Consider the following 23,256-nt stretch of genomic DNA (forward strand, 5'->3'; position numbering starts at 1 on the left):
CATGTATTAGACACCCCCCCCCCTCAAAAAAAAAAAAAAAAGAATAGAAAGAAAATGTTACTCAGTGTTCTCTAAATTAACGAAGCAACCTATTTGTCACGCATTTGAAGATGGCATAAACATATGCGGTGTCCGTACCATATTTCCGGTTTTTTGCTCCAATTTTAAAAAGCCACTGTATAATCTAAAAATAAATCTAAATATATAAATTGGCCACATACAAATATGAAAAGGAGATTATATAATACAATCGAAAGCCACAAATGTATTTCATTATAATGATTCCCTTCGTGTTTCCTACAGTAAATCACTCAAAGTTCAAATACAGAAAGAAACTGTTTGCATGTGTTTCCTTTTTTCCTAATGACCCGTCAGTCCGTCCCTTTGCCTCTCATATCCTCTGCTATCTACTTAAGCGAGGCTGTCCTAGAAAAGCTCTGACATGTGTAGGGCTGCTGCAGAACTGGGACCGAGGGCGAAAATTTAGGACGGGTCATTTTCAGACAGTAAAAGTAAATTTACAACCATTTTGGTATTTCCTTGGGCAAATTTTCTAAGAATAGAAATCCCAGGACTTCCAGAGCGCTGTGGAATTATGGCGGAGAGTCAATGATAATTCAAAAAAAACAAAACAACTAGTTTGTCTTCACATTGTAAATCAATTCTTGCTGAGTTAAACAAAACAACCGATGTAATAGGACTTTATGGTTTTTATTTGGGCTCAGACAAAAGGATGTTTGTGTTCACCCGGAAATGACCTCCGAGGTTTGAATGATGACAATGTCAGCTCCACAGGTCAAAGAAAGGAATACGACAGCTCAGAACATGGCAGTGAAAACGGATGTTTGTGCCATTTCACTTTTATTGCGATGCTATAAGAGTGTTTTTGGAAAGGTCTGTCCTAGTTTTTGTGAGGTTAAACCAGGTCTTTAATTCAAAGTGACTAAAAAGTACTGAGAGTAAAATTAGTTCGATTGTAATAAGCGCCCTGTAGCCCCATGAATGTGGCAAAACACACGTTAATATTTGTTTCTAATTTATTGTAAAAGAAAAAATATATTTACTAGTCATTTCTGCAGGAAAACAAATATTTTCCTTTTGTTTTGTTTCATTTTAGTGCGAGATTTATGGGAGTTAATGGGATATGACAAATGTCTGTATTACGTAAAAAAGCAACGAAATTGCTTTTGAAAAAAGGAGGAAATTAAAAATAATAATGAGAAGAAAGAGGAACTAACAATGCCCTGACTTGGACATGTTGCCCCCGCAGTGTATCACCCACACAGCAGCGTGTTATACAGTGCCCCCTATTGAAAGTGTATAATTTTTCCCTTGCACACCTGAAAGCAAACCAGGACAGACTTTACGTATTCCACATAAAGAAAATATTAAAAATAGGTTTGTAAAGCCAGGACTGGAGAGATGCGGTAAGTGGTCAGCCTTCAGTGCATTTGTGCACAACCTAAAGCCTCGAAACTCCTCATTTGGAAGAAAGCTGACTCAAATACTTTGTTTTGTGATTTTTAATTCTCACATTATGCAGCATTTACAGCCTGTAAATTCCTGATTCACCTTGTGCCTAACAGCATAGCTGAACACACCCAAAAAGTCTTACTGTTAGATTCATCCATTCGCAGTTTCACACATTGAGCAGCTTTTCTAAGCTGAACTACTTTCTAGGACGTTTTTAAAATAATGTAGCCTAAAGAAAAGCAGAAACTCGTTTAGGTTATAAGATCACATAGTTTTAAGACTGATAACACATTTCTGCAAAACATGCACATGCACGCCTCGAGCTAACACTAGTGCTGCCTTTCGTAATATTTCAGTTTGGATAATGGCATATTTGAACTGCAAAAATGCCTTTGACTCAAGCCTGTTCCTTTGGCCCAGACATGACCCTAAAACAATATGATGATGAGTGCAAACAGTAACTTCGAGTCATGGTAGTCAGGTGGTTTTGCACTAATAAGCCTCTTTTTGTGGACTAATGCATTCTTTTAACCATCAGAGCCACCTTTTAGCACAACACAGAACAGCACAGAACAAATGTCACAAAATATGCTTCGAAACGTTGTGTATATTTTCAAAAAAGCGCATTTTCTTCCATCCAAGCGTCTGAAACCACGGCGCTTTTATTTAGAATTTCCGTATGTCACATGGAGGTAAGAGTACGAGGGGGATATTGGAAATGAGAGGGAGAGAGAGGGTGTAGTGGTTAGTGAGACGGGACGCCAGATTATTTTTGATAGTTCTGCCTGAACTTTGCATTTTCCTCACAGTCACCTTTCTCTCTCTCCCTCTCTCTCTCCCTCTCTCTCTCTCTCTCTCTCTCTCTCTCTCTCTCACACACACACACACACACACACACACACACACACACACACACATATATATATATATATATTATTTTCTCACTCTGACATTAAGAAGAAAACTGTTGAATCAAATCACATCCACCGCATGAAAATGTGCGTAGGCCTATATTCTGTTATTTGCCAAGAATAAAATGCAACAGCCTTCAAATAAAAGGCTAATAATGGTTTAAAACGTGGCTCCTTAACACAAAATATCAGTGATCGATATATCCGTACGAGACACTTTTTGAATATTAAAAAAGAGCAAAGATACAATAAAACGTGTGAAAACAATCATTTTTCCGGGTGCTTAAAAATATGGCAGTTTCATAAATACTCGCTGCGAATTAGTACATAGCGTCAATTTAGGCTCTAATCTGTTTAACAGTCACACATTCAGTTACAATATATATACAACAAAAACTACGCAGTTCAGTGAGCTAACGGCACAGCGCGCAGGCCTGTAGGCAAAGTAAAAACCAACTTACTGCAACAGCTCTCAGTCCTCCGCACCACTCGACTACACAGTCCAAAGAAAGGTACTGCATCCTCACTGCCACAAAGCCCTTTCTTCCTCCGATAAGGGGAAGCAGGCAGCTGCGATTCCGGACAGTTAAGATTATATATGATGTGTATATATCGAAGGTTTGTCAGCTCTTCCAGGCCATAAAACCCACTTAAATGACACCACGTGCTTCCTATGCACCATTCACAGGCCCTGCTTGAGGCAATTGGCATATGTAACCTTGTAAACTTTAAAATACCCTAAAAGAAAGACATACAAAAAGGGATTGAATGCGTTGTCCATGTATAGGTTAGGCCCAACACAGCGCAGAGAAAGTGGACGCTGCGCTGACCGGTTCTCATAACCGTCAAGGAAGTCAATAGGAAGCTATTAGTTTAAGAGGTGAGTTGATTTTTATTTTCTTTAAGTAGTGCTAGACAGAATTACCTCATAACCTTGGGCTATTCTGCGTCACGCCACTTCTTCTACTAAAACTGCCGCTACATTCAACAATGGCGTGATTTTATGTCCGCTATGCTACAGCGCTACCACATAGCGATGTTTTAACAGCAGTGTAATGATAGCAGGATTAAAGAGCAAGGCGACATGACAAAAGTAGCCATATGGCCTCAGCGGTGATGACGCGCCAGTGTGCGGTCACAGGAAACCAAAGTTTTGCATCCACGTTGTGTCGTGGGTGAGTGTTATCACAGGCAAGTGCGTCCCTTCCTTCCCTGACAAAACAGGAAACGGAGTGTGCGTGTGGTGGAGTGCTGGAGAAGGGGGCAATAAAGTTTTATGGGGGCCTTAGACTTCCGAGCGCGTTTGTGAGTCAATGAAAATCTGTTGATTTCGTGGCTCAAATGGGACAACGCATTTATAAATGGCTTTGATAGTGAACTGAATTCCGCCAGCCAACCCTCGAAATGTGTTTTAAATAATAATAATAATAATAATAATAATAATAAATAATAATAATAAACGTGCATGCTGACAGCAGGGAATTCCCTTACTTTTAATGAGTCTTTATTGGTTACAATCAACGAACAGGCCATCTATCAGTTATTGTAGGCCCAGTGTTAATCAGGCACCTTAAGTTTACAAAGGAGGGAAGAGAAATTGTTCCATTGCACATTACAACATTATCACAAACAGCCACTGAATTGTACATAATGATTCAAGAGTCACAAGAATATGACAGACAACAGGGATGGTGTCTTCACACGAAATCCACTCACGAGGACATTGCTTATTGAACACACATTCAACAGCATCCTAAATGCAACATGTCACAGAGTAAATTTCAAAGAAAAAGAAAAAAATGGAGAGAAGTAGTATTTGTAAGACAACTTAACTGTTGCTAAGGATTTTCAGATAAGTCAGAATTAGTATTTATTTTGACTTTATTTGATTCACTGACCCCTTTGATGCATGGTGATATAAAGATGGGAGCTATTCAGGTTACCTCTCGCTTACATAATTTAAAAACATTTTATTTTTTTTCTTCTTTTAGTGTTTGTGTGCACCTTTTCAGTGTACTGCAGACCAAAGCTTTGCAGCGGGACGGTTCCAGCTAACCCTCGACCCCCTGTTCCTCTCGTGCAGTAAAGTGAGGCTATCATCGCATGGGCAGCAAATTAATTTAGAAATGTAAACCGATTGATCAAAGTGAGCGATATTCAATACATTAGGTCCCAAACTGCAGCAAGTGACACATAATTGGTGATGAAGCACACAGAGCGGTGTCGTGATGTCATTGCTCCTAGCAGTTCATCCGAAGGTCAGGCGGCACTCCAGCATTGTGCAGTGAGGGGCTGAAAACGTGCTGCATGCACCGCGTTCGCTGATGCCATTTTTACTCCTTCACTTTGATTTTTGAGTCCTTCTTCCACTTCATTCGTCTGTTCTGGAACCAGATTTTGATCTGCCTCTCGTTTAGACACAGAGTGTGGGCGATCTCTATGCGCCTGCGGCGGCTCAGGTACCGGTTGAAGTGAAACTCTTTCTCCAGCTCCAGAGTCTGATAGCGGGTGTAACTGGTCCTGGACCGCTTACCCTCCGATTCTGAAGTGGTATTAAAATAAGTTAGCTTTCAGCAGCATTAGAGTGGAAAAAAATAAGTGGAATATAAATAATAGGCTAATAATATCATTACATTCATTACTATTACATGTTATTACAAAGCCTGGATACCCATAAGCACTACAAGCAAGGATCCATTAATTTAAATCCCCTTCAACCCCCATTTAAAAGATCAAAAATCTTTATATAACCTAATTTTAACCTGATATTACTTACTGTGGACTTGTGCAATAAAAATTTATGTTCATGCAGATAAGGATGGTTAACTAGACCCTTAATATAAATATGCTCAGTGCAGGGGAAGAGGGCCCACTTAATCCTTTCACAGCAAAACATAAAAAATACAAAATATTACTTAATGCATCTTATCATGATTTAATGCTTAGAAGTTGATAACTAAAAATATGTGGGCCTCTCGATAAAACCCTGGCCTCGGTTTAATAACGATGCACTGGAGTAGGATGTTGTGGGGGAGAAGCAGATATGTAAACTATAAAAAAAAAAGAGGGGGGCGGGGGGGGGGGGAGAAAAAGTGGGTTGAAGAAAGTGATGTTTTCCAGATACTTTTTTCAGATTTCCGTGGGTACATGCGTGCAAAGCAACAGAGCTGTGCTTTTGGAAAAAATAAAATAATTTCAACAACCCTGCAGTGTGTTTCTAGATATTTGCATATGGAGGCTCATAATAAAAACAGCATCTTTTGCAGCAAATGTGCTCCCTGTACGTCTCGCTGCCTCAACAGTACGCCAGTGGTTTGAAGGCATAGAGAAGAAGCATGCCTATTCAGATCTTTTAGAGGTGAAAAGTTCATGATTGGGTCAGGGCATTGGTGTTTGACAGAGTTCAATTTAAGGCTAAAGCTCCTCTCTCACAGTGTGTGTGCTGATGCAAAACACATAGCTAGACCAAGTCTATAAACGAAGCATGGCAAAAACTAATACTTAATGCTGCATTTGTAATATTATTCCATAGTTTTATCGCATTTTTGTTCTCTTATCCAATTATGCCACCATAAATCACAGCGCAGATCACATCTTCACCGTAACAGAGCAGGTTTACGAGCAATGGATGCCTTTGTCATAAAATTTATGACCGCGAGTTTTTATTATTTCCTGCGTTTGGCCTATAAAACTCAAGAGGGACACTGGAACGGGCAAAAAGAAGTGTTGTAGCGTTAAGGGTGAATAAGGGAAAGCATCTTAGCTGCACTTTAGAAAATATGCAAACTTTACCGTGGCTCATGTGCAGTTTTGTCATCCATGGATAAATCTGTGGTCGCTGCTCACTATCCTCAGGCTGGTTCACGTTTGTGTTTCGTTTCACGGACTGCGTGTTATCCGCGTTTCTGTCGCTCTCCTGGCTCATGTTGCCGCCGGATTTTGCGCTTCTCTCCGGGTCTCTGCCAGCCCCACGTCCGAGCAGCTTACTGCTGCCGTAGCTGAGCCCGCTGGCGTCCACAGACGAGCTACTGGAGACCATGGTTATTTGTGGTCCTGACGGGAGTGGAATATCCGTATTGCCACGCAGGCTAGTTTTCATCTCCTCCCGTTGAACAGAGGTCGTGGGGACGGGACAAGAGAATATCCCGTTCACATTAACACCCTCATAATGGCTGGACACGCGCCCAGATAGATCGAAACTAAACATAGTGTTAGGAGAACTTGTCTCGCTTGTTTGCCTGAGACTGGAGCTGTCAACAGAGCTCATTTCAAACTACCACCGACACTTTCTTTTTAAACTAGACAGGGCTGCGGGCTACACGTTGCGGGTATTTCCTTGTTTTTGTTGATCATTGCTTTTCTTTGTTGCCGCTTTTGTAAAATTCACAGCTGTCTGCCCTAAAAAATAATCCAGGATTTATAGGTGGAGTAGGCTTTGGTATCTTTTTTTAATTCTTGATCCGACGTGGGCTGCCCAAATATGGGGTATTTGTACGGGATCACGTGCGCATGTTGGCCAGTCATAAATTGGCTTTGATACTCAATGGGGATATTGATGAATAGGAGAAACGTGTCCGGTAAACTTTGAGCTGTTGGTTGTTGAGGACCAGGCAGGGATCTTTAGCGCAAAAAGGGCAGGACAGTAAGACAAGAGCGTCATCTGGTGTCTGGTATGGGGCAAGACGGTCAAGACCGGTCAGCTCTGTGCCCTGGACCGGCTGCCAGTCCACCATCACCAATAATAATAATAATAATAATAATAATAATAATAATAATAATAATAATAATAATAATAATAATAATAATAATAATAATAATAATAATAATAATTTTAAAAAAGCTAGGTTAAAATATATCTACGCGGATGGACTTGAAACGTGAACGTTGTTGGGAGTTTATATTACTACAGCTACGGGGATGTTATCGTGTTTAACAGTAGCTTAACAGTAGCTAATTCCTGTGCCATACCAATATCGGCGTCGAACAAACAGGTCTCATGTTTTGGAGAAACAAAAATTGCTTAAAAATATATGTTTAACGTCAAATCCTCCCTTTCTTGCCTACACAGCCTCCGGACCAAACAGGCCACGACAAAAAAATCTTTAAAATTTAAAGAAAAGCATAAGAAGAAAGAAATAGCAAACTTTCACAGTCCACGTTTAGGAAATCTCTTCGTATTTTTATTACGTATTTAAGGGATCTGTCTTCATCTGACTCATGAAACAGACAAGACAAAGGTGAAAGTTTTACAAACATTTTATTCCGTGATACACAGTTATGACAAAACATTAATGTTTGACTCTCAAACAAAGGTGAAGAATTACTAGTGTACAAATCTATCTCACGAGGAAGCATGTTGTGTCAAATGGTCAATGATCTTATGTTATGCAGCGTCTACCAAAGCGGCTAAATGCACATTACGGGATTTACGTTATATACCGTTACTTTTATCATGTACAGACATTATGGTTTTTGTTTGTTTGTGTGTGTTTGCGCGCGCGTGTGTGTGCGTGTGTCTGTGCGTGTCTGTGTGTGCATGTGTGTGTTCGGACTGGAGACTACTACTTTTAGTTTGATGCAGGGCCCATTTTCCTGCGGACGATTCAAGTAATAGATTACATTGTGATCAAGTGTCCGCCCGCTCTTTTGCCTCCATGGAATGTGCATGTACAGTAATGAGTTTAGTCAGATCAACACTGTATTATAGTGAGGTGATCAAAGAGTTTCACAGTGATGGATGGGGTGTGTGAGAGGGGGGTAGGTAAATATACAGATTTCCTGGCATAGGAAGATAGGTAGAAATTAATACTTCTTTTTATTTCCACAATACAAGTGTGATATTTGCAATAAAAAACAAAACAAAAACAAAAAACCCTCAGTTCTCCACACAACACAGCGGCCAAACTGTGGCTGAAATAATTTTGGATTTCTAAGGATCAACACTCCTGTGGTCCAACACGAAATAAAATTGGTGAGAGCTGCGTGGTAGCAATCATGCGGTGAAGTCGCTCTCGAGTCCATGTAGATTTTTAGGTAGTTATGTTGGTTTGTAATGGTCATCGTGTGGTTTTTTATAATTTTTTATTATTATTATTATTTTGAGCTATTCTTTCTTCTTGTCTTCATCCTTCCCTTCTTCCATTGCGCCATTGCGTTCCTGCTCTTGAGACGCTCCTGTCTGTTCAGTTCCTGTCACCGTGGAGGTCAGGTTGCTCTCTTTCTTCCATTTCATGCGTCGGTTCTGAAACCAGATTTTGATCTGCCGCTCTGTTAAACAAAGCGCATTCGCGATCTCGATGCGTCTGCGCCTGGTCAGGTAGCGATTGAAATGAAATTCCTTCTCCAGCTCAAGCGTTTGGTAACGAGAGTATATTTGTCGTCCTCTGCGTCTGTCTGTCCCGTAGCCGACTCCTGCTGGGAGACAAAGTAAAGTCACTCATTTAAGCGTTAACAGCGCGAAGTCACGTTTGGATTTCAAATAAAACGTGCCTCTGCCTGGAGTCTGTTCATACTTGGAGGCAACTGAGCATAAGTTGGTTATTTTTTTTGCCTCGTTGTTAGATTCATAATTGCAATCTAAATCCACAGAGAAAAATAAACGCATTTTAACTGGAAGGGGAAAATATATCTCAAAGGATATCTTTGCTGTATTATCTAAAATTATTAAAGCTTCTTAAGTAGTCTCTCTATCTCACTCTACTGATTATGGCTACTATATCATTCTTAAAATGAAAGCTGTTTGTTTGCACATGTTAAGGCCCATCTACAAGTCGAGGGGATACAGTAATGTTTTATGGGGCCATAAAAAGTAACTTGCTCTCTTGGTAAGACATATCGTAAAACTGGCCCATTTCCTTAATTTATTTGTCGTAGTAAAACTCACCGCCGTGTGAGTTCATTCGCTGCATCCACGGGTAGATCGGGATGTTACTTTTCTGCTCCTGAGCTGCTGCTCTTCCTTGATCCAGACTGTACTCTTGAGCAATGTGGCTTTGTGTATTGAGTCCCATATTTGTTTGTCTGCAGCTGGGAAGCACGTCCTTGTCTTGAAGAAACACGTTTGATCCATACTCATACTGTGCCCTGCCAGACCCAAACACCACATTATCTTGAGGAGAGTAGAAAGGTGCATATATCCGATTCTGGGTCACAGCGGCACCGTACGACGAAAAATGTCTAACTGTGTCATAGGTGGTGGAGTTTAGGGGTACGTTAGGCAAAACATCTTGACCACCGGATAAATGGCAGGAGAGCGACGGGTTCGCGAAATAAGAATTCATACCTTGCTTGTAACCCTCTCTCCAACTCTCCCCACTTCTTTATCGGTCTCTTTTCAATCTCCTTCTCAGTAAATCTCTGTGTCAACCAACCACACCTTTCTCCAAGGTCTTCTTTTTTTCCTCGACTTTCTGCCTCTGTAACTGGACGTGAGCTACTTTGAGGATTCAATATTATTAATTTCCAATCTCCGGTTAAGACGCACAAACCCGAGTGTTATAGCCGAGGCTTGGCTCGGTGAGAGACAATATGACAATGTCAGCTGACCATTCTCAACCAATTGAGAGGCAGGAGTTGAGGAGAAACTGTAGCTTTTAGCTCAGAGCTTGAACATTACGGCTAAATGTCGATAAACACAACGTAGACTTGGAGTGGCACACTATACAGCTTGGCTGAGTGAGAAGTTTTTGGCTTGAAGTTTATGAGCATGTGTCGTTTAAGCAGAAAGCAAGATGGAAAGCGTGGCCAATGTCATTCAGGACAGAGACCACATTCAGAGGAAGGAAGGAGATGGAGAATTCTAATGAAAAACACATGAAATATTATACAAAATGCCTATTAAATAGTGACCAATAGAAAAAATAACACGGATATTAAAGCTGTTTACTAATGCAAAGCCATGAACTGTCATACTAAGTTTTCGTGTGAGTGATCTTGTGTGCGCATGTGTGTGTCCTATACCCAGTTTTAATCCATAATACAACATACACTGCTGTTTATCTCAGCCATATCAACAACTTTCCAATTTCCATGCTTTTGCAGTGACCTGGGGGAGGGTGTCGGCGGTAAGAATGCGTTTATGGTCTCTCTTCTGTGAGGGCAATAAAACAAGTGACGTTCCCCAGCTCACCAACAACTATCTCTGCAGCAAAGCCTTGAAACACAGGCAGCAATCTCTCCCGCTAAGAATCAAAAAAGCACTGCACAGCGTGTGGAGGCAAAGCAAAGACAAAATCGCGTGCAGGACAGGTATGGCACAGAAAGGGGAAAAAAGAATGAAAAAAATGCTCCTGTGAAGATGACTTCTGCCACCATCTTGAAAAAAGAATCCAATCAGTTGTGCGATCGTGCAAACCTGCTCATCAATGCTCACTGCTATTTCTCAGGTATAGTCTGTTCAAACTCACAACAAAGAACACTTTACTTCAAATTAATTAAGCAAAAAAATGTAATAGGCAACATGTTAAAATGCTTATGCAGATGTTCCAGTCTCTTTTTTCTCTCTCTCCTTGTGATCGTGCTTTGACATTCCTGTGACACACACAGAGGAAACGGGAACCGATTATTATCTCAGCACCAAATGATGGGTTTGGAAATTACTTTAGAGGCGTTTTGCAGAATTCTAGAAAAACTTGATCACGTGTTTTGACCTAAACGAGCTGCCTCCAAAATCTGCATTAGACGAGATCGCAGTGCGCTAATTTTCATTTTCATTTTAGAAAAACTTTTCAGATGAATTAAAACTAAAACGCCACACGTGCTTTCGAAGTAGTTTTCCAAATTAATGTGGCCGGTTTTTGTTTTGTTTTTTAATTTACTTTAATTTAAAAAATTTTTTAAACAAGCCGCATCAGATAGCAATATAATAATAATAACAACAACAATCAATAACGCTATTGAAAAAGTCTGTTAAACGCAGCCCCACTGGCTGCAACAGCCTATTGGTTCACCTCATTGATTTCTTCAATGGAGTGAATTCGTGCAGCCTAAACGTGCAACAGTGTTTGGTCTGTTGTTTGGGATCCTGAATAGCCCATAAAAGAGACAAGAACAAAGAGAAGGAAGTAGCTGGTGCAGTAAAAGTTTCCCTTCAACTATTTGTGACCATATGTGACATCCGCGTCGCACAGATTTGAGGCAAATAAAGCGCAAAAGTTGGAGCCTGCAGTTTTCCTAAATTTCCGTCCTGGGACTGTTCTTTTTCCCCTCTTCTTTTTGATATCCAGAAACGAAATCACTTGATGACGGAGGTTAAACCAACACTTATAGCAGGAGTAAACTACTCGGGGTCCCAGTTTGTTTAGTGAACTTCTACCCTTCAGTGTGGTGTAATTTCAAAGGAGACCAAATTGTTGCAAACATTAAAAAAGTCAGTTCCCCCACTTTGACTGGAACTTGAATCCCACCAAAGTAAATATGAACAAAACGCAAATAAAATGGAAGTTTGTGATATTATATTTTTAGTCAATCCGCCCTCATGGTGGCAGAAACGGAATGTGCAATAGATTTGTGAAAGCTTTCCTTTGTTTCACCATTTCTGCTGTCGTCACCAAGTAGTCGGCATAATTTATTCCACACTGCAAAGTGTTTCAGATTAACACAATTTTCAGCAATCTCTATTCCATCAAAATCCACTCGAATTATTTGAGTTCTCAACCACAGATTTTCCTTATTGTTATTTACAGACACACACACACACACACACACACACACACACACACACACACACACACACACACACACACACACACACGAAGAACAGAGCGGTCTGTAAACTTTGGGTTGTAAATAAAAGCTGAACAGTAAAGCCAATGTGTGGACTGGAGAGACTGGAATGCAGGAGAGCTTGTGTCAGTGTGCAGAATTAGAAAGGTCATTCTTTCCCTTGTGTTTTAGTGTTTTATTGCGGCCCGTGAGGCAAATTACACGCACGGCATTTGATGCAGGGAGGAGAGGAACCGTTTGGTGCGCGTTTCCACAATTTTTAAAAGAACATTATGTCCAGCGACGAATGCGTGAACCAGGAAAAGTAAAAATATAAAATACTATCAATACCCTAACATCCTGTTTCTAACCATGGGAATTAATAAAGATCATTCATAATTAATTCCTCAGTGTTATATGCCCTGAATTTGTAGTTTTATATGGTGATGCGCAACCAAGGCATAAACTAAGCTATTATTATTATTATTATTATTATTATTATTATTGTTATTATTATTATTATTATTATTATTATTATTATTATTATTGTTATTATTATTATTATTATTATTATTATTATTATTATTACTGGTTGAATTCTTACGCTTTGATGTGTTCTTGTGCTGAAGGCCTAACTTTGATAGCCCGCGCTCTGCAGCACAACATGGCCCATCAACATCTACGGTTGCTTCTATTTTTTTCTTAAACACAGCTTTCAATATCCAACATCACAACATCACTCAGCATTAGTTATACGGGACCCTTAAAATTTCTACATTATCGGCCATGATTAAAAACGCAGCAAGAGGGGCAAAGTCTGGTCATCCTCTGATGCTTTTTCCTCTCCCCCGCTTCTAACCTTACTAATAAGGAGTAATTCACATACTAACAATGTAAAGCCCTCTATAAGCACTTTACCATCGCTGGCTAGCCCAATTAATGTCCGGAAGTGTTCGACTTTATGCTCGTTAAGCACTCAGGAAGCTGTTGCCCAATGAGCGCATGTTGATCCACACATCATAAATTATGGCCATTAGTAGGCAAAATTTTGGTCCTGTCGGGATTTGTAAGTGAGGTTCTAAATGTGGTGATGCGGACAGATTCATGACTTCATGGAGTTTAATGCGAGCCTATCTCTGGGTTTAAAAAACACTGCAGGGCAAAACAATGGGCTGTGGTTTTCCCTTATTATTTCAACCAAGATTTACCTAACAACTCAAATGGCATCTATTAAATGGGCCCTCTTTCGCTCTCTCCCTCTGTCTTTCTCTCTCTCTTCTGCAGGCATAGTGCTGGGCAGCAGCGGACACGATCCATTGCAACAGCAATGTTTCATAAGGGAAAAACAAACAACGTGTTTAACAGTAGGTTATAAGAATTTAAAGGCTTTCACAACGAGGCTTTGCCAATAATTGTATTTTACAAGATTGAAACGCTGGACTGCTGAGACAGAAACAGATCACGTCGCTTTATTACATAAAAAATATTTAGTCTCTACACAGAGAAGAGAGGACAATTCCTCAAGCTAAGCTTTGATGAAACAACATCGCCAAACTTCAAATGCACAGCCTGCAGTCTCCCACACACACACACACACACACACACACACACACACACACACACACACACACACACACACACACACACACACACACACACCGTGTTATTTAAGATGTCTTTGGATACTTGTGCAATGGATACACTTCGTATATATTTTGTCTTACACTGATACTCCAATTCATTATCCTTCTGTTTTTTACTGAGGCTTTCGTGGTTTCTGTCTCTCCCACACAAACACACACACGCACACACTTGACGAGTCTGTGCTTTTTTTCATATGAAGTCCAGAATAACGTAAAATAATTGATCTGGATTTATTTTAATCAGTACATTTATTTAATTGTTTTAGTATTTTTAGACGTGTTTGAAAGAAATTTGGGGAAGTGAAATGTATATGATGCAATGTCCCACCATTCATGCACAATATGCTATAAACAATGCACTGTATACACTCATTCTGTCTCACTTATGACGACACATTTGCTACTGTTAAATGTCCACTGCTGTTGCTCTTGGTGTTGTTGATATTGTGCATATTTGATACAATTTTGAACTTATTACTTACTCGTCCTATTTTATTTTTTTTCCCGGTGGTGTAAATAAAATGAAATGTTAACTCTCACGAATGTCGTGGCGTGCTTATGTGACAAAGCAATATCTTCTACAAATCACTTCATCTCATCATGCTAAAACGAAAACAATAAAACAGACGAATCTCATTCTCCAAAGTGACAACAACAAATCAGAAACACTCCTCGGTGTCAGGTCGAGCAGTTACTCGCTGGCAGCAGTGTATCAGCTGACATCCGCAGTGAACCGCCGCCGAAAACCAGCAGCCATAAACATCAAGCCTCAACACCCGCCCACCTCCACATATAACGCCTCTTGTCGCTAGGGGGCACTGCCGGGAGACACCAGTGTGTCACTGTGTACATACTGTGAGCCTATGTGTTTCTCGTGTGTGCGTGTGACATAGGGATGTGTGAAATTGCTTATAGATGTTATGCAGGCTTCTGGCAGAAACTGGGTTAAACGTGTGGCAGCAGATGTGAAAACAAACCATAATTAGAGAACATCAGCCAGAAATTAATATCATTCGTCACTGCCTGGTGAGAAGGGCCTATGTGAGTGATGAGAAAGTTTACTATCACAAGGCAATCAATTACATCGGGTTGGCACAGCGCCTTTAAAAATACACACTGGATGTAGGCTGAAGCAGCCACTACCCACACAGGTGCTGCCACATCAGCCAGAAAGAAATAATGACAACCGCCCCGGGCTTCAGCACCCTCCCAGGCTACAGGTCAGGTCACAACTACACTGAATAGACACCTTCAGTTCTCATGATCTCACACGTTCATAATTTTCACAATCATCTCAACGCCACAAGGACCAGCCGATTGAGAAACAGATCATTAAACAGTTAAGAAAAGCAGCTAGTAAAGTGTATAATCTTACCCCCAGCAGGCTCTCCACAATTTCGAGCGTCACTGTGGTCCAACAAAGCAGCTGAAGGGTCACGATGGCGAGTGGGATATATCAACACAACGCACATCTCCTCTGTGCTGCTGGCTGTGTTCACATTCCGGCGATAAGCAGCTTATGGAGACAGGGTGTCTGCCGGGAAAAGTATTTTCTAGCAGGCTTTCTTCTTCCATTTGCTGTCCCAGTGGTTTTATTGCCTCCGGTGGGGGAATAAACGCAGGCAGCGGCTGGTAGAGGCGGTGACTGTCCCGAAGATCTCACTGTCAGGAAGTCGGGGATCGGGTGAATAACACGCGCGGCAGTGCCAAGATGACTGTGCAGCATTTTTTTTTCTTTAAATATTACAATAAAGGGAAATAATATGTTTCTACGCCCCAGCTTAGTCTGCTGCTGATACAGGGGAAGGACCAGAGAATAGACAACAGCATAAAGTTCATGTTCATAGCGCCTGTGCCACGTGGCTCGCTTCAGCCAATGGCAGAAAGGATTCAGTCGTAAACTTTTATTACTCAGCTGTAAATTTCTCCTTTTAACAACCAGGAATGTTTGCACCCATCTTGTCTTTCCTCTCTTTTTTCTTCTTCTTTTTTTCGATTGAACAAAACTAAACCACCAATAATATAATACATGACAGCGAAATTCCCCATATGTCACATATCAGACATGTGTCAAAATATGACAGTTCTCCTGGTGGATGAGCTCTATGCCAAGATGTCCCCCAGACAAGTTGGGAACGTGGAAATAAAAGTGTGTGAGTGCGAAGGCGAGGTAGGGGAGTAAGAAAAGGACAGAAAGCGACGGAGACGCAACTAATTAAACTTCAATTAGGCTAAACTCTACTTCCATATAAGGGCCTGTGCTTCTCATACGGAAGCAAACAGATGTCAGGATAGTCTGCACCTCACATCCAATATCAAATACGCAGACACACCAGGTGCAAGCATAATATCAAAAATTATGCCTGCTGCAAGTCATTTGTAACAAAATATACATTTTAAAAAGCAGTTGAGATTTGAGCTGGAAAAGAGAACACTCTGTTATGAAAAGAAATATACATACACTGCAAATGTTGTGCAAACCTTTAACGAAAGCTAACATCAGCACACGCAGAAAGAAAACAAAATATCTAATCGCTGCGCGTAAAAAAGTTAGGAGGTTAGGTGTTTTTTTCTTGACCTTCAGCAAATATACTGTATCCTAATACTTGCGTAATAACAGAGAGACACGGATCAAGATGAGAACAACAGCAGACGTATTATTTAATTTAACACTAACACGCAGCTTTGTATCTCGTAAATCCTTTTACAGGAAGTCCTCTGGCTTCGCCTTGAAATAATCACCTGATGTGTCGTTTGATGGCTAGTAAAGCGCATTCTCTACAAGCTAAATAACTAACAAAATTTCCCTCACTTACTAGTTTGAGTGGTGCATCTTGTCCTTGCAGGCCGTCATCGCCACACGGAGCTGAGGCACACAAAAGATGCAGGCCGAGCCGCGTCTTTACCACCGCCAATAAAGTTTACAGCAGGTACACTTAACTTTATTGGTAATGTCAACCCTCTGTTAAAACTACACACACACACACACACACACACACACACACACACACACACACACACACACAGAGAGAGAGAGAGAGAGAGAGAGAGAGAGAGAGAGAGAGAAACACACACACACATTCACACAAAGGGGTAATACGGGATGCTGGATAGCTGTGACTAAGGGACACTTCCGGAAATTTTCTAGAGACAAAGCGCACGTAAACAGAGAAATAAACACCCTGAATTAAAAGGTTGCGCTTTGGCGCAACACTGTTTGATCCGAGAGAGAGAGAAAAAGTCACTGTTAGGGGGAAAGCCATAAAAAGAGGAGACGTGAAAGACTCCGACATCTTTTGGTCTCAGTCTGGATTGAGATGAAATGGGAATGTTTGATTGAAAAATAAGTTTCCAGTTAATGTGGATAAGTTTGCGTTTTTGCGAATAATGTTCACATAAAAAGCCTTGAACACTGCTTTCGTTCTGTCTTCCTTCGTTAGGCTGTGTTATGTTGTTACCCTTCAACACTATTTATTTATATTTATTAATTCATTTTGTTCAAATAAAAGAGGTCTGAAGCACAACAAGAGGTTAGTTCGTTTTTTGTTTTTTCCTTTTCTTTACAAAAGAATTCTTAGATGAGGATAATTTTCCAATTACGAGTGTGGGCTTAAATATAAATAGTTTCAATCGCACATTTCAATATGGACACTTTTTAACTACACATTATAAAATCCCCTAACACTTACTCCTTGGCATTGCATTTGTGTCCACAATGTTCCATATATGCACTGAAGCTTATTTGAACCGTTTACAAGTGAGCAAATAAAAAGCAACAGACTTTGAATAATTTAGCTGCCTAACGCTGAAATTCGGCAGCTAAATTATTCAAGTCCCGGGTCATGTTATGGTGTATTTACTACTATTATTTACTTTGAAATTACGTCTAATATTGCATTAAACTTGCAATAAATGCATTTTTTAAAGAAACAATATGTTGAAAATCATTCTGTTCTCAATTTGAAAAATTCAGATCCGGTTAAAAAAAGGGGGGTGAGGGGGGAATCAAACCGAGAGAAGGGTGAGGTCGAATTTCATGTTTTGAAAAAGAGGGTTCAAATTTCTGTTGAGGGCTAATATGATAGAGCAAGTACTGGTATTTTACCCCGTTAACAGCACGTTCAGAGACCCACATTGGTGTACCGTTTGATATTTATCGCAGTTTAGTCCTACTTGAGTGTGTTACTCAGATTTCACGTTGTCTGTTCACGTCCTCTGTCTATTACAACCCGTCATCATGAAAACCAGCTGGACTGCCGAAGAGAGATGTTACCTGTTACCTGCACTTGGCCTCCCCCGTTCGCTTTGATTTCAGCGCTCTGGTGCTTTTCCGGCGGATTGTCTGGACACAAGATTCACGCAACACCTTGCAAATGTATGGCCTCTGACAGATAAAGCCTCCCTCAAGCTCTGCCATTACTTTGTTTGATTATTAACATAGCACGTCAAATGTTTGCTCATCTCATCTCTCAAACAGCAATCAGTCATCCCGAGATTCATTAAGGAAAGCTTCGTGTCCTCCCCGAAGAGAGGAAGTTTCTTATTAAGAGGATGAATCAAATACGACTCAGGCTTTGGAGAGTAGGCCTGCTGTGAATGGGATTCGCTGTCTTTCCTTAAAAGGTAAAGGGATACATCCGCAAACGCGTGTCTGGCGCTTTTTTAATCGAACTGTTCTGAAAGTTTAAATTGGGAAAACTTTATTTAGGAGGCTTCTGCACTATCTTCCCTCCTGCCGAAGCACTTTTTGGATGCACAGGCTGAAAATCGAGGCATCATCAAATCATCAGTTTTGAATTATTCAGGGGGCTTTTCTGTTGCACGTTATCTACTTACTGTTGTCCGTGCATGAAAACAGGGGTTCATATTGAACTCTTTACAGTGTGTAAAAAAGAAAATACTACCCTGCATATTTTCACTTCACCTATGTCTGCATGCATTTGTTTTGTGTACACGGAGAAAGGGTGGTGATGATGTTTGTTCTAACAACAGAGTGCACAGTCTTAATAAAACCAGAAATGATAGTGAGCCATCTTGTTTATTCGTGATTTTACATCAACAATGGCGGGGACACACAATTCCGTCTTTCACAGGAGAAACACCAGAAAACGAGCATATTGTTAACATCAATATATAACAAGACGTACATAAAGATTATATTCAGTGCAAAACAACTACGCTATGTCACCAGCACATTAAAATAAAAATTCCCTTACTTTAAAATCGTTGTAATTGTAGCTGTTGTTATCATACACAGTACATGTGCGTTATAGGCAGTTTTAGTTGTTGGGGAAATAGCTTGCGATCAAATCAGAGCGATGCCATAAATGTGGAACTGTAAATTCTGCAAAGGCAAAGCTCTGAGTTTTTAGGTAGTGCTGTGGTACAATCTCAAAAGTGTTTACTTGGCTTTGAGCTAAGTGTCTTCCCAAGACTCGCAAATTGTCTTCAACAAGTGTATACTGTTTGTTGGGTAAATGCTACATACATAACTTAATAATATAAGGTCGATATAGAACACTTTAAAATTAAAACCATATGAAATCTCTATATTCAGAAATCTCTATTGCAATTTCCCCAGGTTTAGGTAGCATCAAAGGATTCCAAACGATTGCATTTCCCTGGTAATCCTAGAGAAAGATGTCTGAGGAGCTAATGGCTGTCACATGAAAACGAGTAAAACAGTAACAGTAACAATTATAATAATAAAACTTGTGGTTTATACAGAGGCTGCTAGCCAATGCAACTGTTGCGATGATGTTTTAACACTTACTACTAAGTTATAGGCCTACATTTTTTTTACAATTTCAGAAAGGCTACTTTGAAGTGATGTCTTTTTTTATGTAGGCTATAATCTATTTACAACACAGGTCGGCGTTGGTCATGTTTTGATCTTATTTGGCTACGTTTTTGATACAATTATTATTAAAAGCAAATTTGTAAAAAATAGCTAAGCCATTTTCCATCCAACATGCGTTTTAATTTACCCTCCCTTATTTTTTTAAAACAATGGCCAGAGTTCTATGGAGAAAAAAAACGCTACAAGCGTTTGTAGCTTCTACAGAAAAATCCAAATGGTAATGCGCATCATGTTAGGATAAACGAAAGAATGGAGAATTTTGTCTATTTATGACAGCAATATTGGTGGGATTCCTGATCCCTCTTGACAAAATAGAAGGGTGGTCATAAAGTTGACGCTCTCTGCCTCCTTGTGACTCTTCGTCTGTTTATGGGACCTCTCCTTTTTTCCTCTTTTTCACCCATATAACCATAAAAGGACCATAAAATCACTCCTTGGTCTCTTCTTTCTCTTCCGCTTCTTTCTCTTCTGCCTCTTCCCCTTCACCGTCCTCGTTCCCCTCTTCTTCGGCCTCGGCTTCGGCCTCTCCTCTTTGACCCGGAAACTTGTCTTTGTTGTTCTCTTTTTTCCACTTCATCCTTCTGTTCTGAAACCAAATTTTCACCTGTCGCTCGGTGAGGCTCAGGGCGTGAGACACCTCGATCCTTCTCTTACGGGTCAGGTAAGGGTTGAACAGAAACTCCTTCTCCAGTTCAAGAGTTTGGTAGCGACTGTAGGTTTGCCTCCCATTCCGTCTTCCTGGGGCTTGAAATATGAAATAAAGCCAGAGGTTAACAGGGCTCACCACGATCTCCCCATAAAGACATTCAGATGGCTGATAATTCTTTCTGAATTTACTCATTTCCTCTGCACAATCACTAACCCATTTCAGCTCTCACACATGCCAGATCACACTCAATGAAAAGAAAGAGCGAGTAGATGTCTTCTTGCAGTGTTAAGCTGGGTAAGTTAGATTTTCCATTAGCAGGAACATATATCAGTGTACACACAGACCACCCACAATAGAGTCCGTAGTTTGCTTGGGATCTGCAAATAAATGTCTTCAAAGTAATAATAATTTACACACATGTCTGCTTCATTTACAGTTCATTCTGCAGGTCTGATGCAACTTTACAACCACATCCCCCAAGAGTTAGTGGAGTAGGATATAGTATTATTACTTTGAAGTTCAATTTTTAATCTGTACACGAAGGTAAAATTGCTCTACATCCCCCATCAATTTAATGATGTTAAAACTCTACGAACAAAATCTATATACTCCTCCATGTCAGATTGGGAGGGGTGTTTACAGAAACTACACTGTTTCCTCTTGCAGCAGAGCCCATATAAACTTGACTGACATTTTCATTCATACTCATACAGGAGGACAATAACTAGGTAGGTAAAAGTATGAGAAGACAGAGATAAAGTTGGGGACGATATTGGGATGCATGTCTCTGAGCAGAAATGAAAAATGAAGCGCACACCTGTGTGGAGCTAAAGTAGCCTTATAGCCTGGACAGAGAGATCCATGAATGGAAGGGGTAATATCTACAAAGCCCTTATGATTATGGCTGTATGTGTCTGAGCCTACAGTGGGCCTGTGGGTCAAATTACCCCCAAAACTCTAAAACCCGGATTCTGGATAATCGTGGTATGTTGTGTTTTAGCTAACCCCCCTGTCACTCTGCATGCTGCTAGTGTGCATGGTATTATCGTATTTTAGACTACGACTTATCCATCCATTCTCATAGCTCTATTAGAGTTTGTGAAATATCTTATGTGAACGATAATTGACTTCAAAGAGCGTGTCATGTGGCTGTAATCAGCAATTCAGCGTTTAAAGGCACTTTGAAAAGCAACCATTCAGCCCTGTATGGGCATGTGCTGCAGAGTAACAGCAGCCTGCACTTCAGGTTCTATGTTCCCCATCATGTTCTCTGACTTATTTCGTTTTATAGTTTAGAGACATACTCTTGTACACCCTATGTATTTAGCACACATGCACAATCACACACACATACACACACACACGCACAGACAGGCGGATACACAGTGACACGCGCGCACTACACGGCAACACTGAAAGAATAGGAAAAATTTGTATGATTCTGACCGTGGGGTCTCATCCAAGGAAACATAAGACTGGGAGAGGAGTTTTGATTTAAGTGGCCTTGTCCTTCTCCGGGGTTAGAGCTGCTCGACGATTTACAGTCTGGGTATTGCGCTAGGCTTGCGTCTTGTTGGGTACCATAAAGCGTTTGCCTTGGAAGGGCTTCATATCCATAAAATTTCGTTGCGTCTCCGTGGCAAGCCAAAGCGCAGGGGTTTTGCTGGTATCCGGGGTTGGAGATCCCCGTGGTCCCGTGGTGAAAAAAGTCCTGCACATGATGGGATGGGTGCTGAAAGCCCGGTGCGGCTGCTCCGGGTCCGTAAACTAGCGTGTGGCTGCGGGCAACGCTTTGTGGAAACCTGCAGTCGTAGTAAGTTGGCTCCAGTGACTCGCTGCCTTTGTATTTAGAAAAAAGAGGGTTAACAAAATAGGAGCTCATGTTTAGTTAGCATCAAGCAGACGGGCTCTCTCGCAGCAGAATATCTCCTTTAGGATGATGGCAGCCTTTTGTTTAGGGTCCCAACTCGCACAGCGCACACAAGCAGACAAACCGGAACTAGGAGAAACGCTGCCCCTTTGGACAATCTACGGCAGCTCACTCTCTCTGAGCCGTTCCTCTCATCGGATTTCTCCTCGCAGTCGTGAGTGGGTTTTTTTTCCAGGTTTTGCAGTCTCAAACCCGGCTCATGGCATGTGCTTTGGATGTGTGTTAGCTAAGGTTACAGCTGGCTCGCTCGACCGGCACAGTCACAGGCGCTGCTCTTTTCTTTCTTTTTCCTTTTTTTAGATTCCCACCCAACCACCCCCACCACAGGCTCCCTCACCCTCCTCCAACCTCACCCCCCCCCCCCCCCCCCCCACACCCCTTCATCTTTCCATGACCGGTCAGACGTGGGCCCTACGTATATCCACCTTGAGAAAGGCTTCACTAATCATAACCAACAATCTAAGAGGCTGTAAATATGATCAATGTTAAGTTTATCACACAAAAAAACCTTTCTAACAAGCTGAACAATTCAGTTGTGAAATGGTTACGATATAAAGACGATGAAGCATGATACATTTCCTGTGTAGTCTGAATTTATAGTTTTGCTTCTTTGTATGGGGGTTATGAGCAGGGAGGATTTCCCCTCTTTCTAAGCGGATTAAGCTGCTGTGATGAGGTATTTTTATTTTTTATTTTTTTTCTATCTAGCCCTGAAGGTTATATACAAGTTCCCAGAAAACAGTTGGCCTTTCTTGGGCTCCATTGGGTCGGGATGATATTTGGGAGTTTATCAACAGCATTAAAACGGTATTAAAAATAAAAACAACACAGATTCGGAGCTATTCAGTCCCCCGAGCAAAACACCGAATTGAAGACAAAACATTCCTCGATGCAAAACCGTGTAGAGGCCAAGGCGACAGATTTCCGCCAGGCGCTCCAAAGCACCGATGCACGCAAATATAAACACGACCTATGAATGCTATAGGTGCCATTTACTGACCCCGTAAAACCGACGAGGATGGGCAGTAAATCTCACACGGGGGAGTTCATAAAATTTAACATTGAATGTTTAGGTGCAATCAACTCGC

General features: G+C 40.9%; 3 protein-coding genes across 4 annotated transcripts; all 3 read right to left on the reverse strand.

Annotated features, from left to right (window-relative positions):
- Positions 1-3,866: 3,866 nt before the first annotated feature.
- Positions 3,867-7,128, reverse strand: hoxc5a (homeobox C5a). The gene is made up of 2 exons (XM_085260495.1): positions 6,177-7,128; positions 3,867-4,926 (listed from the first exon to the last, which is right to left on the reverse strand). The coding sequence occupies exons 1-2, from the start codon at positions 6,649-6,651 to the stop codon at positions 4,718-4,720; spliced, it is 684 nt and encodes a 227-aa protein (XP_085116621.1). The 5' UTR covers positions 6,652-7,128; the 3' UTR covers positions 3,867-4,717.
- Positions 7,129-7,624: 496 nt separating this feature from the next.
- hoxc6a (homeobox C6a) lies at positions 7,625-12,452 on the reverse strand. 2 transcript variants are annotated; one of them, XM_085258869.1, is made up of 2 exons: positions 9,268-12,452; positions 7,625-8,798 (listed from the first exon to the last, which is right to left on the reverse strand). In XM_085258869.1, exons 1-2 carry the CDS (start codon positions 9,662-9,664, stop codon positions 8,488-8,490), a joined length of 708 nt encoding a protein of 235 aa, XP_085114995.1. In that variant the 5' UTR covers positions 9,665-12,452; the 3' UTR covers positions 7,625-8,487. The 2 variants fall into 2 exon arrangements, with proteins under 2 accessions (XP_085114995.1, XP_085114996.1); XM_085258870.1 differs by having other exon boundaries at positions 7,625-8,795; positions 9,268-12,451.
- Positions 12,453-18,751: 6,299 nt separating this feature from the next.
- Positions 18,752-22,470, reverse strand: hoxc8a (homeobox C8a). Its single transcript, XM_085258868.1, has 2 exons — positions 21,685-22,470; positions 18,752-20,333 (listed from the first exon to the last, which is right to left on the reverse strand). The coding sequence occupies exons 1-2, from the start codon at positions 22,118-22,120 to the stop codon at positions 20,017-20,019; spliced, it is 753 nt and encodes a 250-aa protein (XP_085114994.1). The 5' UTR covers positions 22,121-22,470; the 3' UTR covers positions 18,752-20,016.
- Positions 22,471-23,256: the final 786 nt, after the last annotated feature.

The sequence above is a fragment of the Mchenga conophoros genome, linkage group LG20 (assembly GCF_057382185.1).
Source record: "Mchenga conophoros isolate Kocher_MC1m ecotype Shallow Benthic linkage group LG20, M_conophoros_male_GT1.1, whole genome shotgun sequence".
NCBI lineage: Eukaryota > Metazoa > Chordata > Actinopteri > Cichliformes > Cichlidae > Mchenga > Mchenga conophoros.

Excerpts from the sequence above, each read along its gene's own strand:
- hoxc8a (XM_085258868.1), bottom strand. The coding sequence starts at position 22,120 with ATGAGCTCCTATTTTGTTAACCCTCTTTTTTCTAAATACAAAGGCAGC. Across the intron at positions 20,334-21,684 it reads TCCTTGGATGAGACCCCACG|CCCCAGGAAGACGGAATGGG; the intron begins GTCAGAATCATA and ends TCATATTTCAAG.
- hoxc5a (XM_085260495.1), bottom strand. The coding sequence starts at position 6,651 with ATGAGCTCTGTTGACAGCTCCAGTCTCAGGCAAACAAGCGAGACAAGT. Across the intron at positions 4,927-6,176 it reads AAAACTGCACATGAGCCACG|AATCGGAGGGTAAGCGGTCC; the intron begins GTAAAGTTTGCA and ends ATACCACTTCAG.
- hoxc6a (XM_085258869.1), bottom strand. The coding sequence starts at position 9,664 with ATGAATTCTTATTTCGCGAACCCGTCGCTCTCCTGCCATTTATCCGGT. Across the intron at positions 8,799-9,267 it reads GCGAATGAACTCACACGGCG|CAGGAGTCGGCTACGGGACA; the intron begins GTGAGTTTTACT and ends TTTGTCTCCCAG.